Source organism: Pristiophorus japonicus, chromosome 6 (assembly GCF_044704955.1).
Source record: "Pristiophorus japonicus isolate sPriJap1 chromosome 6, sPriJap1.hap1, whole genome shotgun sequence".
NCBI classification, from domain to species: Eukaryota; Metazoa; Chordata; class Chondrichthyes; family Pristiophoridae; genus Pristiophorus; species Pristiophorus japonicus.
In genome coordinates this window covers 140635441-140654997 of record NC_091982.1, presented here as the reverse complement: position 1 = coordinate 140654997, position 19557 = coordinate 140635441, and the positions used below count along the sequence as shown (strand labels likewise).

Here is a 19557-nt window from a genome sequence, read left to right as displayed (position 1 = left end):
AGGAGGTTAGCACCAGCTCTATAATATAGAAATAAACCCTGTGTAGCTTAACAGGGAAGTGCATTTGAGTGCATGGCCATTCTAAGGAATCCTTGATCATTATGTTTTTCTTTTTAAAAGTGGTTAGATTAAAAGAAATGAAAGTTGAGAGGGTTTTGAGTATAGATACTTATCATTGAGTTTTTTTTAAATGGGAAACGTACAAACCTGTAGCTGAAGGGAAATTTGAACCTCCAATTTGTGTAAATTGGTTTTTAAGACCAAGGCTCTCTGTAATCCATTTTGGTGTCTGATGGGTTATTGGGGACTGTTTTCAACTGCTGGCTGCCCACTTCTCGTCTGGAAAATGGGAGGCTGGTAACTGAAGCTGTGGGGGTTACCTTGGCCGTCCCATTAATGCCAGCAACCCGCCTGATGCAATTTTCAGACACTCTCATAAATGGATGATCATCCCAGCAGCCTGAAAGACGGGAACTGCTTAAATATGTGAAACCTACGCAGGTTGTAGGGACCTAATTGCAATTTTCAGCTATAATGAACGAAGTGCACACTATGTACGTTCCGCCCAGTTGTACTAAACTGAGTGGTGTAAGCAACGGGAGGCCTCTTGCATAATGGCCCAGGAGATTTTTAAATGCTTTAGTGGTGGGGCTGGGAAAAGCAAGGATCGCCTTTGCCCCCTCTCCACTCCCATCCCAGGTCCGACCTACCAGCTGGCTCAACATGGGAGCCAGCCAATTTGCCCCCTCCCCCCCCCCACTTGCCACCTACAGCTCACTGACCGCAATGAATTGAGGCCAAAACTGCAAATGTTTTTTGCCTTGCTGTGCTGACACTGAACCCTTGCTGCAACTGATTCATGTCCGTTTACATCACCAGACAATCAAGTCTCCATCTGTCTGCTCTTCAGAAGTAATTCATTGGCTATGAAACACTTTAAGATGTTCAAGCACTATGAAAAGCACTGTATAAAGTGCAAGATTAACTTTCCGTCCTCATTTAAGCATCATCTGTACACTAGGAGTAAATCATGGCTGGATTGGTTCTAGGTAAAACACACACAAAATGGTGTGTTTGTGGATGGTGTCATGATCTCCCAGTTTCACGTTTCATTAAACCCAAGGGCCTCCGTATAGTTTCACTTCATTTTTCCCCAGCTGACAATGTTGTCTTCCATAGAAATACAATGAGAGTAAATAAAATTAAATTGACATCACGGGCTTAGCAATAAGTACAGCTCTGTTTAAGTTGTATGTAGCAAACATTGACCAGCTACATACACTGTAGAAGGCAATTTTAAGCACAGTCACAAAGCAACAAAAAAAATCTCTCATTAGTTGACAAGCATAAAATTAAAAGTTTACACTCTGCACAGTGTCCCTCCAACTGGGCCATTTCATTCAATTTATACATTGGCACTGACTGGAGCAGTGTACCGCAGCATCAGAATGGCAATGATTCCAGATTTCCAGATGAACATAATCTATACATACTCTTCTTACTGAGGCAATGCATCACTGCCTGTCACATCAAGATTTGGTAGATGACATCAAATTGTGGGGTGTAGTTAATACAGAGGGGTACTGCGACAAAATACAGGAAGACATTAATCAACTTGCAGAATGGGCATTTAATTGGCAAATTAACTTTCGTATAGATAAGTGTGTGTAACAGATTTTGTTAGGAAGAATAATGAGGCCAGATACTCCTTGGAAAATAAACATAAGAACATAACTTAAGAAATAGGAGCTGGAGTCGACCATTTGGCCCTTCGAGCCTGATCTGCCATTTATACGATCTAACTCAACCCCACCTTCCCGCACTATCCCCATATCCCTTAATTCCCCAAAATATCGACCTCTGTCTTGAATGTACTCAATGACTGAGTATCCACAGTTCTCTGGGGGAGAGAATTCCAAAGATTCACAACCCCTTGAGTGAAGACATTTTTCCTCAGCCCAGTCCTAAATGGTCGACCCCTTATTCTGAGAATGTGACTCCGTGTTCTAGATTGCCCAGCCAGGGGAAACATTTTCTCAGCATTAACACTGTCAAGCCCCTTAAGAATTTTAGATGTTTCAATGAGATCACCTCTCATTTTTCTAAACTCTAGGGAATATAGGCCCAGTCTACTCAATCTCTTCTCATACGATAATCCCCTCATCCCAGGAACCAGTCTAGTGAAGCTTCATGAACTCCCTCTAAGGCAAGTATATCTTTCCTTAGTTAAACAGACCAGAAATGTACACAGTACTCCAGGTGTAACCTCATCAATGCTCTGTATAATTGTCGTAAGACATATTTACTCTTGAACTCTAATCCCTTTGTAACAAAAGCTAACATGCCATTTGCTTTCCTAATTGCTTACTGTACCTGAATGTTAACTTTTCTGTGATTCATATACAAGGACACACAGGTCTCTCTGAATGCAAACATTTCCCAATTTCTCACCATTCAAAAAATATTCTGCTTTTTTGTTTTTCTTACCACACTGGATAACTTCACACCTCCCTACATTGTATTCCATTTGCCATGGTTCTTGCCCACTCAGTCAACCTGTCTATATTTCTCTGCAGCCTCTTTGTGTCCTCCTCACAGCGTACTTTCCCACCCAACTTTGTATCATCAGCAAACTTGGATATGTTACACTCAGTCCCTTCATCTAAGTCATTAATATAGATTGTAAATAGCTGAGGCCCAAACACTGATCCTTGTGGCACCCTCACTATTCCAGCCTGCCAACCCGAAAATGACCTGTTTATTCCTAATCTTTCTTTTCTGTCCGTTAACTAAGCCTCAATCCATGCTAATATATTGCTCCCAATCCGATGGGTCCTAATTTTGTTTAATAACCTCTTGTGAGGTACCTTATCAAATGTTTTTTTTAAACCAAATATATTACATCCACTGGTTACCCCTTATCCATCATCATCATCTTAGGCAGTCCTTTGAAATTGAGGAAGACTTGCTTCCACTCCAAAGGTGAGTTCTCAGGTGACTGAACAGTCCAGTACGGGAATTACAGTCTCTCTCGCTCCTTCCGCTGCCTGCGTTTGGTTTCTGCATGTTCTCGGTGACGAGACTCGAGGTGCTCAGCGCCCTCCCGGATGCTCTTCCTCCACTTAGGGCAATCTTGGGCCAGGGACTTCCAGGTATCAGGGATGTTGCATGTTATCAAGAAGGCTTTGTGGGTGTCCTTGAAACGTTTCCTCTGACCACCTGGGGATCGCTTGCCGTGAAGGAGTTCCAAATAGAGCGCTTGCTTTGGGAGTCTCGTGTAGGGCATGCGGACGATGTTGCCCGCCCAACGGAGCTGGTAGATTGCGATCAGTGCTTTGATTCTGGGGAAGTTGACCTGATGGAGAACACTGACGTTGGTACGTCTATCTTCCCAGTGGCTTTGCAGGATCTTACGGAAGCAGCGTTGGTGGTATTTCTCCCGTGCTTTGAGCTGTGTGCTGTATATGGTCCATGTCTCTGAGCCATATAGGACGGTGGGTATCACTACACCTTTGTAGACCATAAGCATGGTGCCAGATTTGAGGTCGTGGTCTTCGAAAACTCTCTTCCAAAGGCTGCGCTGGCACATTGGAGGCGGTGTTGGACCTCGTCATCTATGTCTGCCCTTGCTGATAGTAGGCTCCCGAGATATGGAAAATGGTCCACATTGTCCAAGACCACGCCGTGGATTTTGATGATCAGGGGACAGTGCTGTGTGGTGGGGTCAGGTTGGTGAAGGACCTTTGTCTTACGGATGTTTAGTGTAAGGCCCATGCTTTCGTACGCCTCAGTGAAGATGTTGACGATGGCTTGGAGTTCAGCCTCTGAATGTGTGCAGACGAAAGCGTCATCCGCTACTGTAGTTCGATGACAGCGGATGGGACGGTCTTGGATCTAGCCTGAGACAATGAAGGTTGAACAGGTTCCCATTGGTTCTGTAGTTTATTGGCACAAATGCATGACCTCATCTCTCCTATCTGGAAGGGGAGAGCATGTCAGGAGATCTCAGAGATGCCGTAATCGTGACCATCTTTAAAAAAAGGGGACAAGTCTGACTGCAGCAACTACAGAGGAATGGCAGGCAGTGACTAGTGGGGTACCGCAAGGTTCTGTGCTGGGGCCCCAGCTGTTTACACTGTACATTAATGATTTAGACGAGGGGATTAAATGTAGTATCTCCAAATTTGCGGATGACACTAAGTTGGGTGGCTGTGTGAGCTGTGAGGAGGATGCTATGAGGCTGCAGAGCGACTTGGATAGGTTAGGTGAGTGGGCAAATGCATGGCAGATGAAGTATAATGTGGATAAATGTGAGGTTATCCACTTCGGTGGTAAAAACAGAGAGACAGACTATTATCTGAATGGTGACAGATTAGGAAAAGGGAAGGTGCAAAGAGACCTGGGTGTCATGGTACATCAGTCATTGAAGGTTGGCATGCAGGTACAGCAGGCGGTTAAGAAAGCAAATGGCATGTTGGCCTTCATAGCGAGGGGATTTGAGTACAGGGGCAGGGAGGTGTTGCTACAATTGTACAGGGCCTTGATGAGGCCACACCTGGAGTATTGTGTACAGTTTTGGTCTCCTAACCTGAGGAAGGACATTCTTGCTATTGAGAGAGTGCAGCGAAGGTTCACCAGACTGATTCCCGGGATGGCGGGACTGACCTATCAAGAAAGACTGGATCAACTGGGCTTGTATTCACTGGAGTTCAGAAGAATGAGAGGGGACCTCATAAAAACGTTTAAAATTCTGATGGGGTTAGACAGGTTAGATGCAGGAAGAATGTTCTCAATGTTGGGGAAGTCCAGAACCAGGGGACACAGTCTAAGGATAAGGGGTAAGCCGTTAGTACCGAGATGAGGAGGAATTTCTTCACCCAGAGAGTAGTGAACCTGTGGAATTCTCTACCACAGAAAGTTGTTGAGGCCAATTCACTAAATATATTCAAAAAGGAGTTAGATGAAGTCCTTACTACTAGGGGAATCAAGGGGTATGGTGAGAAAGCAGGAATGGGGTACTGAAGTTGCATGTTCAGCCATGAACTCATTGAATGGCGGTGCAGGCTAGAAGGGCCGAATGACCTACTCTTGCACCTATTTTCTATGTTTCTATGAATCTCCCTGCTGTTGGCCACTGGGAAAGTCATCGCTGGAATCCTCCTCAACCGTCTTATCCCTGTGGTTGAAGAGCTCCTCCTAGAGTCACAGTGCGGATTCCATTCACTAAGGGGGTACAAAGGACATAATCTTCACCGCACGACAGCTACAAGAGACTTGCAGGAAACAGCACCAAACCTTGTACATGGCCGCCTTTGACCTTGCAAATGCCTTTGACACTGTCAACCGCGAGGGACTATGGAGCATCCTCCTCCGTTTTGGCTGGCCCCAAAAGTTTGTCACCATCCTCCGCCTGCTCCACGACGATGTGCAAGCTGTGATCCTGACCAACGGATCCATCACAGACCAATCCACATCCGGACAGGGGTCAAGCAGGGCTGCGTCATCGCGCCAATGCTCTTTTCGATCTTCTTCGCTGCAATGCTCCATCTCGCGCTTGAGCAAATAGCCCACCTCACGGAGGCCCTTTTCCTTCTGATGCGGTGGATTTGTCGAGAGGTTTAGCACATGCGCTTCGCAAACCTAAACCCAGAACTTGCGTGGTCCCTACTGGCGCGAGCACACTTCGTACGCCCCCATAGGGGCCATGATTTCAGGCCCATTATATTTTCAGGTCAGTGTCGGTCACTGTTGGTTCCTAATTTCAATGATGCCGTTGGGGGCCAAACACTTTTGTAAAGGATGGAAACAAAACTGTAGGACCAATAGTTATATTTTATTTGGGGCTTTTCACTTATTGTTTGGAAGCCAGAACAGTCTTGCATCTTTATACAGACACAATCAGACATTCTGTGAATGGAGTCTTCCAAGGGCTCCAGTTGATAGTACATTTGAGTATCATTATACAATGGACCTTGGCTAGGCTTTTTTTCTGGATATCTGTGAGAGGGGTTTAAAAGGATGGACCTGGATTCAGGCGGAGGTTTTATGAGGAGACTGTGTCCTGTGTGACTATTGTCTAGAATCAAAATTTCAGGAACTTGAAATATATCAAAGGGAAGTATTATGGGCAGTATTCTACAAGTACAACTGTGGTCCTGTTCCTTAAATCTGGATCTAGGAGAAGTAATTCTGTTTCGATTTTCACTAACTAACTGGGTTAGTTTATACTGATAAGTTCATCATAATGATTATCATGCATTTTTCACAGGCAATATCCCAGCAAGACCTTGTACATATGGCCATTCAGATTGCCTGTGGGATGAGTTACCTGGCCAGGAGAGAAGTTATTCATAAAGACCTGGCTACAAGAAATTGTGTGTAAGTACAAGAGATTGTTGCCTAAAATTTCTAATTTATATGCATGTATTTTTAGTCTGCGCGAATAACTCAAATCCTGTTTATTCATAGATTTTGTGTATTCAGAAATCTAATCTACTTGTGGATAGAGCAGTAATTCAGCATGGCAAAATATGTCAAAATTGCAGAACTTTTTGTGGGGGATTCCAGAAAATAGCAGACAGTTGTGGAGAATTTTCATCGGTGGAAATGAGTGCAAAGGGTTTGACTGTAGCGCTTCCTTGCCCATCGTGACCACTCAGTTTACTGTTTTACGATATTGATTCAATTACTCGAAATTGCTAAGTATGAATGTTGTTATTGTGGACTTTATTCCCCGAAACAGTACAAATTCCCTAACTTCATGGAAGACCCTGCAGCACTAAAAGTTAGGGAGCAATGTGATGTGGAGAACAGTATTTGTAATTGGTGTTTTCTTAATTATTCATTTTTCTGTTAGTTTAAAAAAAGAGTTAAAAATATAGTTCTAAGCCACGTACATTAACAGCATGCAGCCACAAATAAACAATTTTTTTTTGTTTAAACCTCACTAATTCAACATATCTAGATTTTAAGCACCATGAATTCAATTCCAAATATTTTTTGTTTAAAGTTTACATTTTGACCTGGAGTTTCCGCTCGATTGCATTGGTTTCTTCGGGCGAAATCGGCGCAAAAGAGCACACATTACGTTCAGCGTAACTTGAGTTTCCGCAATCTTTGCACCAATTTTTAAAAAACATCACACTGGATTCAGGCCCCGCCCACAAACAGGCCAAGCCTCCAGGGAGAATTAATCACCATTGGGAGTTACTGCTAATTCCACTCATCTGTGGGCCTTCCAAGAGGCTCCAAGAGTTAAGCTGGAACGTTTGAGTGCAAAGACGTTTTAAAAGCTTTTCAATATAATTTTTTTTAATTCACTGAGAAACTGACTACTGTACCCCCATATAGCTGGCAAGTGGTTCTGTATAGTTTTTTAAAGTCATTTTCAATCATTTAAAATCGAGTTACACTAGCAGTATAGATGAAGAGTCAATGTGATAAACCTACTTTCAGCTGTACTAATCAAATTGCACCTAGTTACCACTCCTAAATATATCCAGGAATATTTTTTAAAGTAACATTTTTATTTTTTTTTTAAAATTATGTTCTAAAATGCTGCCCGACTGTGCCTGTTCATTAGATTTTGTATTCGGCAATATTTAAATGAGTGAGCAGAAACCCGAAAAAAAACACTCTTCCAAACTGCAGCAATTTTGGATAACAGTTTGCATCCATTTTGCCGATTATGCCCAAAATGGAAAGTCTACCCCACTGTATGTTTAAGTCCTATTAGTTCAGCATGCTTTGTTTTGCACTAGCAGTATAGATGCAGAGTCAATGTAGCTACATATTTTGAAAAGTTCAGTTCCGCAAATACAACACGTGAGCATAGGATATGTGGCACAGAAACAGGCCATTCGTCCCAACCAGTTCATGCTGGCATTTATGCTCTACTCGAGTCTCCTCCCATTTTTCCTCATCTAAATCTATCAGCATAACCCTCTATTCCCTTCTCCCTCATATGCTTGTCTAGCCTCCCCTCAAATGCATCTATACTATTCGCTTCAACCACTCCCTATGGTAGCAAGTTCCATATTCTCACCACTCTGGCTATCTTCTGAATTCCTTATTGGATTTCTTGGTGACCATCTTATATTGATGGCCTCTAGTTATCAAACATTCTCTCTCTATCCACTCTATCAAAACCTTTCAGAATTTTAAAGATCTCTATTAGGTCACCCCTTAGCCTTTTTTCAAGAGAAAAGAGACCCAGCCTTAGGCAGATGATAATCTTTGACCCTTTGAAAACCACCAAGTTTGCTTTCCCCAGAATATAAATGGTACTGCTGATAGAATTTTGTACCAGGACGTGGATAGAGAACTCGTTGGCAGATAGGAAGCAGAGAGTCAGGATTAACGGGTCCTTTTCAGAATGGCAGGCAGTGACTAGTGGAGTGCCGCAGGGCTCAGTGCTGGGACCCCAGCTCTTTACAATATATATTAATGATTTGGATGATGGAATTGAGTGTAATATTTCCAAGTTTGCAGATGACACTAAACTGGATGGCGGTGTGAGCTGTGAGGAGGACGCTAAGAGGCTGCAGGGTGACTTGGACAGGTTAGGCGAGTGAGCAAATACATGGCAGATGCAATATAATGTGGATAAATGTGAGGTTATCCACTTTGGTGGCAAAAACACGAAGGCAGAATATTATCTGAATGGCGGCAGATTAGGAAAAGGGGAGGTGCAGCGAGACCTGGGTGTCATGGTTCATCAGTCATTGAAAGTTGGCATGTAGCTACAGCAGGCGGTGAAGAAGGCAAATGGTATGTTGGCCTTCATAGCAAGGGGATTTGAGCATAGGAGCAGGGAAGTCTTGCTGCACTTGTACAGGGCCTTGGTGAGGCCCCACCTGGAATATTGTGTTCAATTTTGGTCTCCTAATCTGAGGAAGGACGTTCTTGCTATTGGGGGAGTGCAGCGAAGGTTCACCAGACTGATTCCTGGGATGGCAGGACTGACATATGAGGAGAGACTGGATCGACAGGGCCTGTATTCACTGGAGTTTAAAAGGATGAGAGGGGATCTCATCGAAACATAAAATTCTGACGGGACTGGACAGCTTAGATGCAGGAAGAATGTTCCCGATGTTGGGGAAGTCCAGAACCAGGGGACATAGTCTTAGGATAAGGGGTAAGCCATTTAGGACTGAGATGAGGAACTGTTTTGTATGCTACATATCAATTCTGTGTTATAGCAGAAACCAATGTTTGAAGGAGGATCTGAAGCAGGTTGAACTGAAAGATTATTTGATTGACTCTTTCTTATTCATTCGCGGGATATGAGCGTCACTAGCCAAGTCAGCATTTATTGCCCATCCCTCGGCAACGCTCATATCCCGCAAATGAATAAGAAAGAGTCAATCAAATAATCTTTCAGTTCAACCTGCTTCAGATCCTCCTTCAAACATTGGTTTCTGCTATAACACAGAATTGATATGTAGCATACAAAACAGATGTTCATCATACTTTTTCCATTGGTTGTTTTTTCTATTATTGCAACACTGTCAAAAGATTGGAATGGTGGTCTTCGAGCCAAAACATCATGTGCGTGACTTTAGATAGAATTGGCAAAGAGTAATGCTCCTGAAATTACAGCACTGCTTTTTGAAATTAAATTCGAGAGGCTTACAAAGTAGCTATGCAATTCTGGGTGGTCTAGTTTATGAACACCTTCAGTTCCCTGTTTTTGTTAATTGCTGCTTTTTGGGCTCATATTGCTTATGAAGTGACATCACTGATCTTCATTCCTCCCAAAGTGCTCTGGTATTCTCCTGTGCACAGCTGTCTAAAGGTGCTCCTCACAAGATTATTTTCTGAGATGATCTACTTGAATGTTAGATATTGAAAAAAATAGTTTGTTAGAACATGAAAGGACCCAAATTTATACTGAAGAGCCATGATTGAGTGATTATGCTCTCACCTTTTGAGTCAAGGCCTTGAGCACAATCTAGGTTGACACTTCAGTAAGTACTGATAGTGTTGCATTGTCAAACGTTCTGTGGCTGTAAACGGTCCCCTGGCCCTTTTTTGGAGGAAGAGCAGGGAGTTGTCCTGGCCAACATTCACCCCATAACCAACACCACCAAAACAAATTCATTTCATTGCTTTGTGGAACCTTGCTGTGCAATGGACTGCCACATTTGCCTACAAAACAACATTCACGACCCTTCAAAAGTAATTAGTTCACTGTGAAGTGCTTTAGGACACCCTGAGGACATGAAAAGTGCAAAATAAATATATTTTCTAAATGTTACATTAGATCGTGCTTTGCTGCCTGCGGTTGTAAAATCTTAATTTTCTGGTGTTAAATGCTCTTGTCATTCGCTTACTGAACATTCTCACGGTGAAACATTACAGTAGACACAATGTCAGGTAATAAATAAATTTGTTCTTAGATTGGTCTATGGACTACAATCGCTGTTAAATTCTAATGGATACGGGAGCTATCAGACTGTTTTAGTACTGTTTGTGAAATAAATTGAAGTCTTTCGGTTTTAACACTTTCAGCAAAAAACAGTTATTTGACTATCTGAATTCAGCTGCATGAAAGAAGGTGGAAACATAGAAATTTGAGAGGCTTATGTTGCAGTCTTCCATCATGGAATTAGGATCAGCTTCAGCTGTTAGGCACAGAGTGACTGAGCACGTGCACAAATATGAGCTGATTAGGGTGTAATGTATGCACCTGTGAGTATGCTCACAAGTTTGTCGAGCTACATTGTGAGTGGCTTAGCCAGTCACGTGATGTTCACCAAACTCAATAAAATCCCAGCCAGTTGGGTCTAGGTCATCCACGATGAGGTTTGCAGTTGTGAGCCTAGTGGATGAACTGGTGATGTGTAGTGTGATTGTTAAACCTTTGTTAATAAACCAACAAGTTCTTAATAGCGATGTGTTGCTGTGAATTGCATAAGAACATAAGAATTAGGAACAGGAGTAGGCCATCTAGTCCCTCGAGCCTGCTCCGCCATTCAACAAGATCATGGCTGATCTGGCCGTGGACTCAGCTCCACTTACCTGCCCGCTCCCCGTAACCCTTAATTCCCTTATTGGTTAAAAATCTATCTATCTGTGACTTGAATACATTCAATGAGCTAGCCTCAACTGCTTCCTTGGGCAGAGAATTCCACAGATTCACAATCCTCTGGGAGAAGAAATTCCTACTCAACTCGGTTTTAAATTGGCTCCCCCGTATTTTGAGGCTGTGCCCCCTAGTTCTAGTCTCCCCGACCAGTGGAAACAACCTCGCTGCCTCTATCTTGTCTATCCCTTTCATTATTTTAAATGTTTCTATAAGATCACCCCTCATCCTTCTGAACTCCAACGAGTAAAGTTCCAGTCTACTCAATCTATCATGATAAGGTAACCCCCTCATCTCCGGAATCAGCCGAGTGAATCGTCTCTGTACCCGCTCCAAAGCTAGTATATCCTTCCTTAAGTAAGGTGACCAAAACTGCACGCAGTACTCCAGGTGCGGCCTCACCAATACCCTATACATTTGCAGAAGGACCTCCCTGCTTTTGTACTCCATCCCTCTCGCAATGAAGGCCAACATTCCATTCGCCTTCCTGATTACCTGCTGCACCTGCAAACTAACTTTTTGGGATTCATGCACAAGGACCCCCAGGTCCCTCTGCACCTCAGCAGGAAATAATATTCCCTTTTACTGTTTTTTTTTCCCAAGGTGGATGACCTCACACTTTCCGACATTGTATTCCATCTGACAAACCTTAACCCATTCGCTTAACCTATCTAAATCTCTTTGCAGCCTCTCTGTGTCCTCTGCACAACCCGCTTTCCCACTAATTTTTGTGTCATCTGCAAATTTTTGTTACACTACACTCTGTCCCCTCTTCCAGGTCATCTATATATATTGTAAACAGTTGTGGTCCCAACACCGATCCCTGTGGCACACCACTAACCACCGATTTCCAACCCGAAAAGGACCCATTTATCCAGACTCTCTGCTTTCTGTTCGCCAGTCAATTCTCTATCCATGCTAATACATTTCCTCTGACTCCGCATACCTCTGTCTTCTGCAGTAACCTTTTGTGTGGCATCTTATTGAATGCTTTTTGGAAATCTAAATATACCACATCCATCGGTACACCTCTATCCACCATGCTCGTTATATCCTCAAAGAATTTCAGTAAATTAGTTAAACATGATTTCCCCTTCATGAATCCATGCTGCGTCTGCTTGATTGCACTATTCCTATCTAGATGTCCCGCTATTTCTTCCTTAATGATAGTTTCAAGCATTTTCCCCACTACAGATGTTAAACTAACTGGCCTATAGTTGCCTGCCTTTTGTCTGCCCCCTTTTTTAAACAGAGGCGTTACATTAGCTGCTTTCCAATCCGCTGGTACCTCCCCAGAGTCCAGAGAATTTTGGTAGATTATAACGAATGCATCTGCTACAACTTCCGCCATCTCTTTTAATACCCTGGGATGCATTTCATCCGGACCAGGGGACTTGTCTACCTTGAGTCCCATTAGCCTGTCCAGCACTACCCCTCTAGTGATAGTGATTGTCTCAAGGTCCTCCCTTCCCACATTCCTGTGACTAGCAATTTTTGGCATGGTTTTTGTGTCTTCCACTGTGAAGACCGAAGCAAAATAATTGTTTAAGGTCTCAGCCATTTCCACATTTCCCATTATTAAATCCCCCTTCTCATCTTCTAAGGGACCAACATTTACTTTAGTCACTCTTTTCCGTTTTATATATCGGTAAAAGCTTTTACTATCTGTTTTTATGTTTTGCGCAAGTTTACCTTCGTAATCTATCTTTCCTTTCTTTATTGCTTTTTTAGTCATTCGTTGCTGTTGTTTAAAATTTTCCCAATCTTCTATTTTCCCACTAACCTTGGCCACCTTATACGCATTGGTCTTTAATTTGATACTCTCCTTTATTTCCTTGGTTATCCACGGCTGGTTATCCCTTCTCTTACCTCCCTTCTTTTTCACTGGAATATATTTTTGTTGTGCACTTTGAAAGAGCTCCTTAAAAGTCCTCCACTGTTCCTCAATTGTGGCACCGTTTAGTCTGTGTTTCCAGTCTACTTTAGCCAACTCTGCCCTCATCCCACTGTAGTCCCCTTTGTTTAAGCATAGTACGCTCGTTTGAGACACTACTTCCTCACCCTCGATCTGTATTACAAATTCAACCATACTGTGATCACTCATTCCGAGAGGATCTTTTACTCGGAGATTGTTTATTATTCCTGTCTCATTACACAGGACCAGATCTAAGATAGCTTGCTCCCTTGTAGGTTCTGTAACATACTGTTCTAAGAAACAATCCCGTATGCATTCTATGAATTCCTCCTCCAGGCTACCCCGTGCGATTTGATTTGACCAATCGATATGTAGGTTAAAATCCCCCATGACTACTGCCGTTCCTTTTTCACATGCCTCCATTATTCCCTTGATTATTGCCTGCCTCACCGTGAAGTTATTATTTGGGGGCCGATAAACTAGCCCACCAGTGACTTTTTCCCCTTACTATCTCTAATCTCCACCCACAATGATTCAACATTTTGTTCATTAGAGCCAATATCTTCTCTCAAAACTGCCCTGATATCTTCCTTTATTAACATAGCTACCCCACCTCCTTTCCCTTCTTATCTATCTTTCCGAATCATCAGATACCGCTGTATGTTTAATTCCCAGTCTTGGCCACCCTGCAACCATGTTTCTGTAATGGCCACCAAATCATACCCATTTGTAATGATTTGTGCTGTCAACTCATTTACTTTATTTAGAATGCTGCGTGTGTTTAGGTAAAGTGTTTTAATACCATGATTTTTAGTTTTGACCCCTCCTGCAGCCCCTTTATATTCAGTGGCCCTTTTTGTTTTTTGCCTTGGGTTTCTCTGCCCTCCACTTTTACTCATCTCCTTTTTGTCTTGGTTTTGTCTCCTTTTTGTTTCCCTCTGTTTCCCTGCATTGGTTCCCATCCCAATTCTTAAGCAAAGAACCCATGAAGCAAATACATTACACAGGGAGAGCCAACCTAGATTTGTAATGGGTGAGCCATGTCTAAAGGAACCTCATTGAATTTTTTGGGGAGATAAATAAAGTGGCAGATAGGGGAGTGTCTATGGATGTTATTTATATGGAGTTCAAGAAGGCATTTGATAAGCTTCCACGCAAGAGATTGTGAATAAAATGAGTGCATGGAATTGGAGGCAACCTGAAACATTTAAAAAGGTGGGTAGGAAAGAGATCTGGTGCAAACATCTCTAAAGGTGCATGAGCGATGCCGTGCAGCGATAGCTGGAGCGAATCAGGTGTTGGGGTGCATTCATAGGACAATTGAGTATAAGATAAAGCAGACTATTTTGTCATGTACAAGGCCTTGGTCAGGCCTCACTTGGAATACTGTTTCTAGTTTTGGTCACCTCACATGCTGGGTGATATTGAGGCTTTGGAAGGTGCAGAGAAGGGCCACTAGACTAATTCCCAGTATAATGCATTTTGGTTAGCAAGATAGGCTAAAAGAATTGGGACTCTAGAGCAGCATAGACTTGGTGATCTAATTGAGGTTAATAAGATAATGAAGGGAATAGATTGTGGACAGTTTGTTTCAATTAAATAGGTTAGGGAGGATCAGGGGTGACAATTTTAATTGTGTAAGGCCATATCTAGGTTATATGTCAAGAGGTGGTCCTTCTCCCAGAGAATACTGAACCAGCTGCCATCTTGTGTGGTGGACTCCAACTCGCTGAATTCCTTCAATCGAGAGCTGGACCTATTTCTACTTGGGGCGGACATCACTGCTTACAAAAAGCAGGTACTTCAGGGAATTTCAGAGCAGAGTGATGATCGGGACTCGTTTCGGGGAGAAATTTTCCAGATTTTCCCAGGGCATAGACTGCATTGCCAGTGGCCATGAAGGTGATCGTGGCAATGAACATTTATGCGTCTGACTCCTCCGAGGCTAGAGCTGGAGATATTAGCAACATCTCGCAGTTTGCCATCCACTGTTGCAAAGAGAGCAAGCTTCATTTTGTTAATTATTGCCAGACACAAGCAGGCAGAGCGAGCACGAGCGAGGATTGCATGCTTCCCCATGGTGCCATTGACTACACGCACACTGCTTTGTGGATGCCACATGTGAACTCTGCCATGTACTGGAATCGAAAGGGATTCCACTCCCTCAACGTGCAGCTGGTGTGTGATCATAGGCAGCATGTCATGCAGGTCGATGCCTTGTACCCAGGCAGCAGTCACGATGCCTCCACTCTACGGTATTCCACTGTGCCAGCTGCATATCAGCCATCATGGCAAACTAAAGGGTGGCTACTGAGTGACAAGGGCGAGCCGCTGACAACATGTCTCGTGACTCCAGATCGCAACCCATGTGCAGCAGGCCTACAATGAGAGCCATGCTGCCACAAGAGCAGACCATTGGTGTGCTAAAGCATTGATTCCACTGCCTGGACTACTCTGGAGGAACCCTGCAGTATTCGGCTTAACGGGTCTCAAGATTCATAGACTGGTACAGCACAGAGGGAGGACATTAGGCCCGTCAAGCCCATGCCAGCTCTCTGCAAGAGCACTTTAACTAGTCCCACTCCTGCACCCTTTCTCCGTATATCTGCAATTTTTTTTCCCTTCCGTACTTATCTAATTCCCTTTTGAAAGCCACGATTGAATCTGCCTTCATCACCCTCTAAGGCAGTAAATTCCAGATCCTCACCATTTTGCCGCGTTAAAAAGGTTTTCCTCGTGTTGACTTTGGTTCTTCAGCCAGTACCTTGAATCTGTGTCCTCTGGTTCTCGACCTTCTGCCAATGGGAACAGTTTCACTATCTACTCTGTCTAGACCCCTCATAATTTTGAACACCTCTATGAAATCTCCTCTCAACCCGCTCTGCTCTAAGGAAAAGAAAGAAACACTTGGATTCATAGAGTGCCTTTCACGACCACCAGATGTCTCGAAGTGCTTTACAGCCAATGAAGTACTTTTGAAGTATAGTCACTATTGTACTATACTTCAAAAGTAGTAAATAAGGAGAACTACCCCAGCTTCTCCAGTCTATCCATATAACTGAAGTCCCTCATCCCTGGAACCATTCTTGTAAATATTTTCTCAGGCCCTCTCTCAGGCCTTCCCAAAGTGCAGCGCCCAGAATTGAACTCAATCCCCTCCAGTTGAGACTGAACCAGTGTTTTATAAAGGTTTCCCACAATTCCATGTTTGAATCTCTCCAATCCGGTTTCCGCGCCTGCCACAGTACCGAAACACCTCATCAAAGTCACAAATGTTTGTGGCTGTGACAAAGGCAAACTATCCCTCCTCAACCTTCTTGACTTGTCTGCAGCCTTAGACACGGTTGACCACTCTATCCTTCTCCTCCATCGTCCAGCTGGGTGGGACTGCACTTGCCTGGTTCCAGTCTTGTCTATCTAATCGTAGCCAGAGAATCACCTGCAACGGTTTCTCTTCCCACTCCCGCATCGTTACCTCTGGTGTCCCCGAAGGATCTATCCTTGGTCCCCTCCTATTTCCCCTTGGCAATATCATCTGAAAACACAGCATCAGTTTCCACATGTACGCTGATGACACCCAGCTCTACCTCCCACTTCTCTCAACCCCTCCACGGTCTCTAATTGTCAGACTGCTTGTCTGACATCCAGTTCTGGATGAGCAGAAGTTTTCTCCAATTGAATATTGGGAAGACCAAAGCCACTGACTCCATCCCTCTCCCCAACTTCTGTCTGAGGCTGAACCAGGCAGTTCGCAACCTTGGTGTCATATTTGACTCCGAAATGAGCTTTCAACCACATATCTGCAGCATAACTAAGACCACCTATTTCCACCTCCGTAACATCGCCCATCTCCGCCCTTGCCTCAGCTCATCCGCTGCTGAAATCCTCATCAACAACCAGGGGGCATAGTTTTAAAGTAATTGGTAAGAGATTTAGAGGGGATTTGAGGGGGACATTCTTCACCCAGCGGGTGCTGGAGATCTGGAACTCACTGCCTGAAAAGGTGGTAGAGGCAGAAACCCTCACCACATTTAAAAGATACTTGGCTGTACACTTAAAGTGCCGTAAACTACAGGGCTGCGGACTGAGAGCTGGAAAGTAGGATTAGGCTGGATAGCTCATTGTCGGCCAGATTGGACATGATGGACCGAAATGGCCTCCTTCCGTGCTGTAAATTTCTATGATTCTATGATCCATGCCTTTGTTACCTCTAGACCTGACTATTCCAACACACCTCTGGCTGGGCTCCCACATTCTACCCTACGTAAACCAAAGGTGATCCAAATTTTGTTTTATAACGTTTCTGTGAAGCGGCTTGGAACGTTTTACTACATTAAAAGGTGCTATATAAATAAAAGTTGTTATTGTTGACTCCTGCATGCTCCTTGACATTGAACACAGGCTTTCTGACAGGCTTCCCAATGCACCAAGCATTCTGTTGTGTATACCCATCAGCCGCTCCACCAAAGTGCTCATCTGACTCCTCTGCAGCAGAACTCGTGTGTGAGCTGGCTCTCTGGTGATCTTGCACCGAACGGCACTATCCTTGCCGTCTGTGCCCAGTGTCTCACGACTCCGGATCCCGCCTCTAGACTGTCCTCTAATAGACGCACAGTGTCAGTATCTGAGCTGGTGGCTGCGAGTATGAAATCAAGTGTTGGTGTGTCTTCTTCAACACTCTCTCCTTGGGTGTTCCTCCACTGCATGGTGAGGTTGCACTTTTTAAATGTATTCGTTTAAGGGATGTGGACATCACGGCATTTATTGCCAATCTCTAATTGCCCTCGAGAAGGTGGTGAGCCACCTCGGCCGCTTCAGAGGGCAGTTAAGAATCGACCACGTTGCTGTGATCTGGAATCACATACACATAGAAACATATAAAATAGGTGCAGGAGTAGGCCATTTGGCCCTTCGAGCCTGCACCACCATTCAATGAGTTCATGGCTGAACATGCAACTTCAGTACCCCATTCCTGCTTTCTACCATACCCCTTGATCCCCCTAGTAGTAAGGACTACATCTAACTCCTTTTTGAATATATTTAGTGAATCGGCCTCAACAACTTTCTGTGGTAGAGAATTCCACAGGTTCACCACTCACTGGGAGAAGAGGTTTCTCCTCATCTCGGTCCGAAATGACTTATCCCTTATCCTTAGACTGTGGCCCCTGGTTCTGGACTTCCCCAACATTGGGAACATTCTTCCTGCATCTAACCTGTCTAAACCCGTCAGAATTTTAAACATTTCTATGAGATTCCCTCTCATTCTTCTGAGTGAATACAAGCCCAGTTGATCCAGTCTTTCTTGATATGTCAGTCCCGCCATCCCGAGAATCAGTCTGGTGAACCTTCGCTGCACTCCCACAATAGCAAGAATGTCCTTCCTCAAGTTAGGAGACCAAAACTGTACACAATACTCCAGGTGTGGCCTCACCAAGGCCCTGTACAACTGTAATAACACCTCCCTGCCCCTGTACTCAAACCCCCTCGCTATGAAGGCCAACATGCCATTTGCTTTCTTAACCACCTGCTGTACCTGCATGCCAACCTTCAATGACTGATGTACCATGACACCCAGGCCTCGTTGCACCTCCCCTTTTCCTAATCTGTCACCATTCAGATAATAGTCTGTCTCTCTGTTTTTACCACCAAAGTGGATAACCTCACATTTATCCACATTATACTTCATCTGCCATGCATTTGCCGACACACCTAACCTATCCAAGTCGCTCTGCAGCCTCATAGCATCCTCCTCGCAGTTCACACTGCCACCCAACTTAGTGTCATCCGCAAATTTGGAGATACTACATTTAATCCCCTCGTCTAAATCATTAATGTACAGTGTAAACAGCTGGGGCCCCAGCACAGAACCTTGCGGTACCCCACTAGTCACTGCCTGCCATTCTGAAAAGTACCCATTTGCTCCTACTCTTTGCTTCCTGTCTGCCAACCAGTTCTCAATACACGTCAGCACACTACCCCCAATCCCATGTGCTTTAACTTTGCACATTAATCTCTTGTGTGGGACCTTGTCGAAAGCCTTCTGAAAGTCCAAATACATCACATCAACTGGTTCTCCCTTGTCCACTCTACTGGAAACATCCTCAAAAAAATTCCAGACGATTTGTCAAGCATGATTTCCCTTTCACAAATCCATGCTGACTTGGACCTATCATGTCACCTCTTTCCAAATGCGCCGCTATGACATCCTTAATAATTGATTCCATCATTTTACCCACTACTGATGTCAGGCTGACCGGTCTATAATTCCCTGTTTTCTCTCCCTCCTTTTTTTAAAAAGTGGGGTTACATTGGCTACCCTCCACTCCATAGGAACTGATCCAGAGTCTATGGAATGTTGGAAAATGACTGTCAATGCATCCGCTATTTCCAAGGCCACCTCCTTAAGTACTCTGGGATGCAGTCCATCAGGCCCTGGGGATTTATCGGCCTTCAATCCCATCAATTTCCCCAACATAATTTCCCGACTAATAAGGATTTCCCTCAGTTCCTCCTCCTTACTAGACCCTCTGACCCCTTTTATATCCGGAAGGTTGTT

General features: G+C 44.0%; 1 protein-coding gene across 1 annotated transcript in view; it reads left to right on the top strand.

The window, feature by feature from the left end:
* ryk (receptor like tyrosine kinase) overlaps positions 1-19557 on the top strand; it is a 316752-nt gene that overhangs the window by 262549 nt on the left and 34646 nt on the right. Inside the window, exon 12 of the mRNA XM_070884019.1 lies at positions 6269-6378. Coding sequence (XP_070740120.1) covers positions 6269-6378 — 110 coding nt within the window. The remainder of the gene's footprint in view (positions 1-6268; positions 6379-19557) is intronic.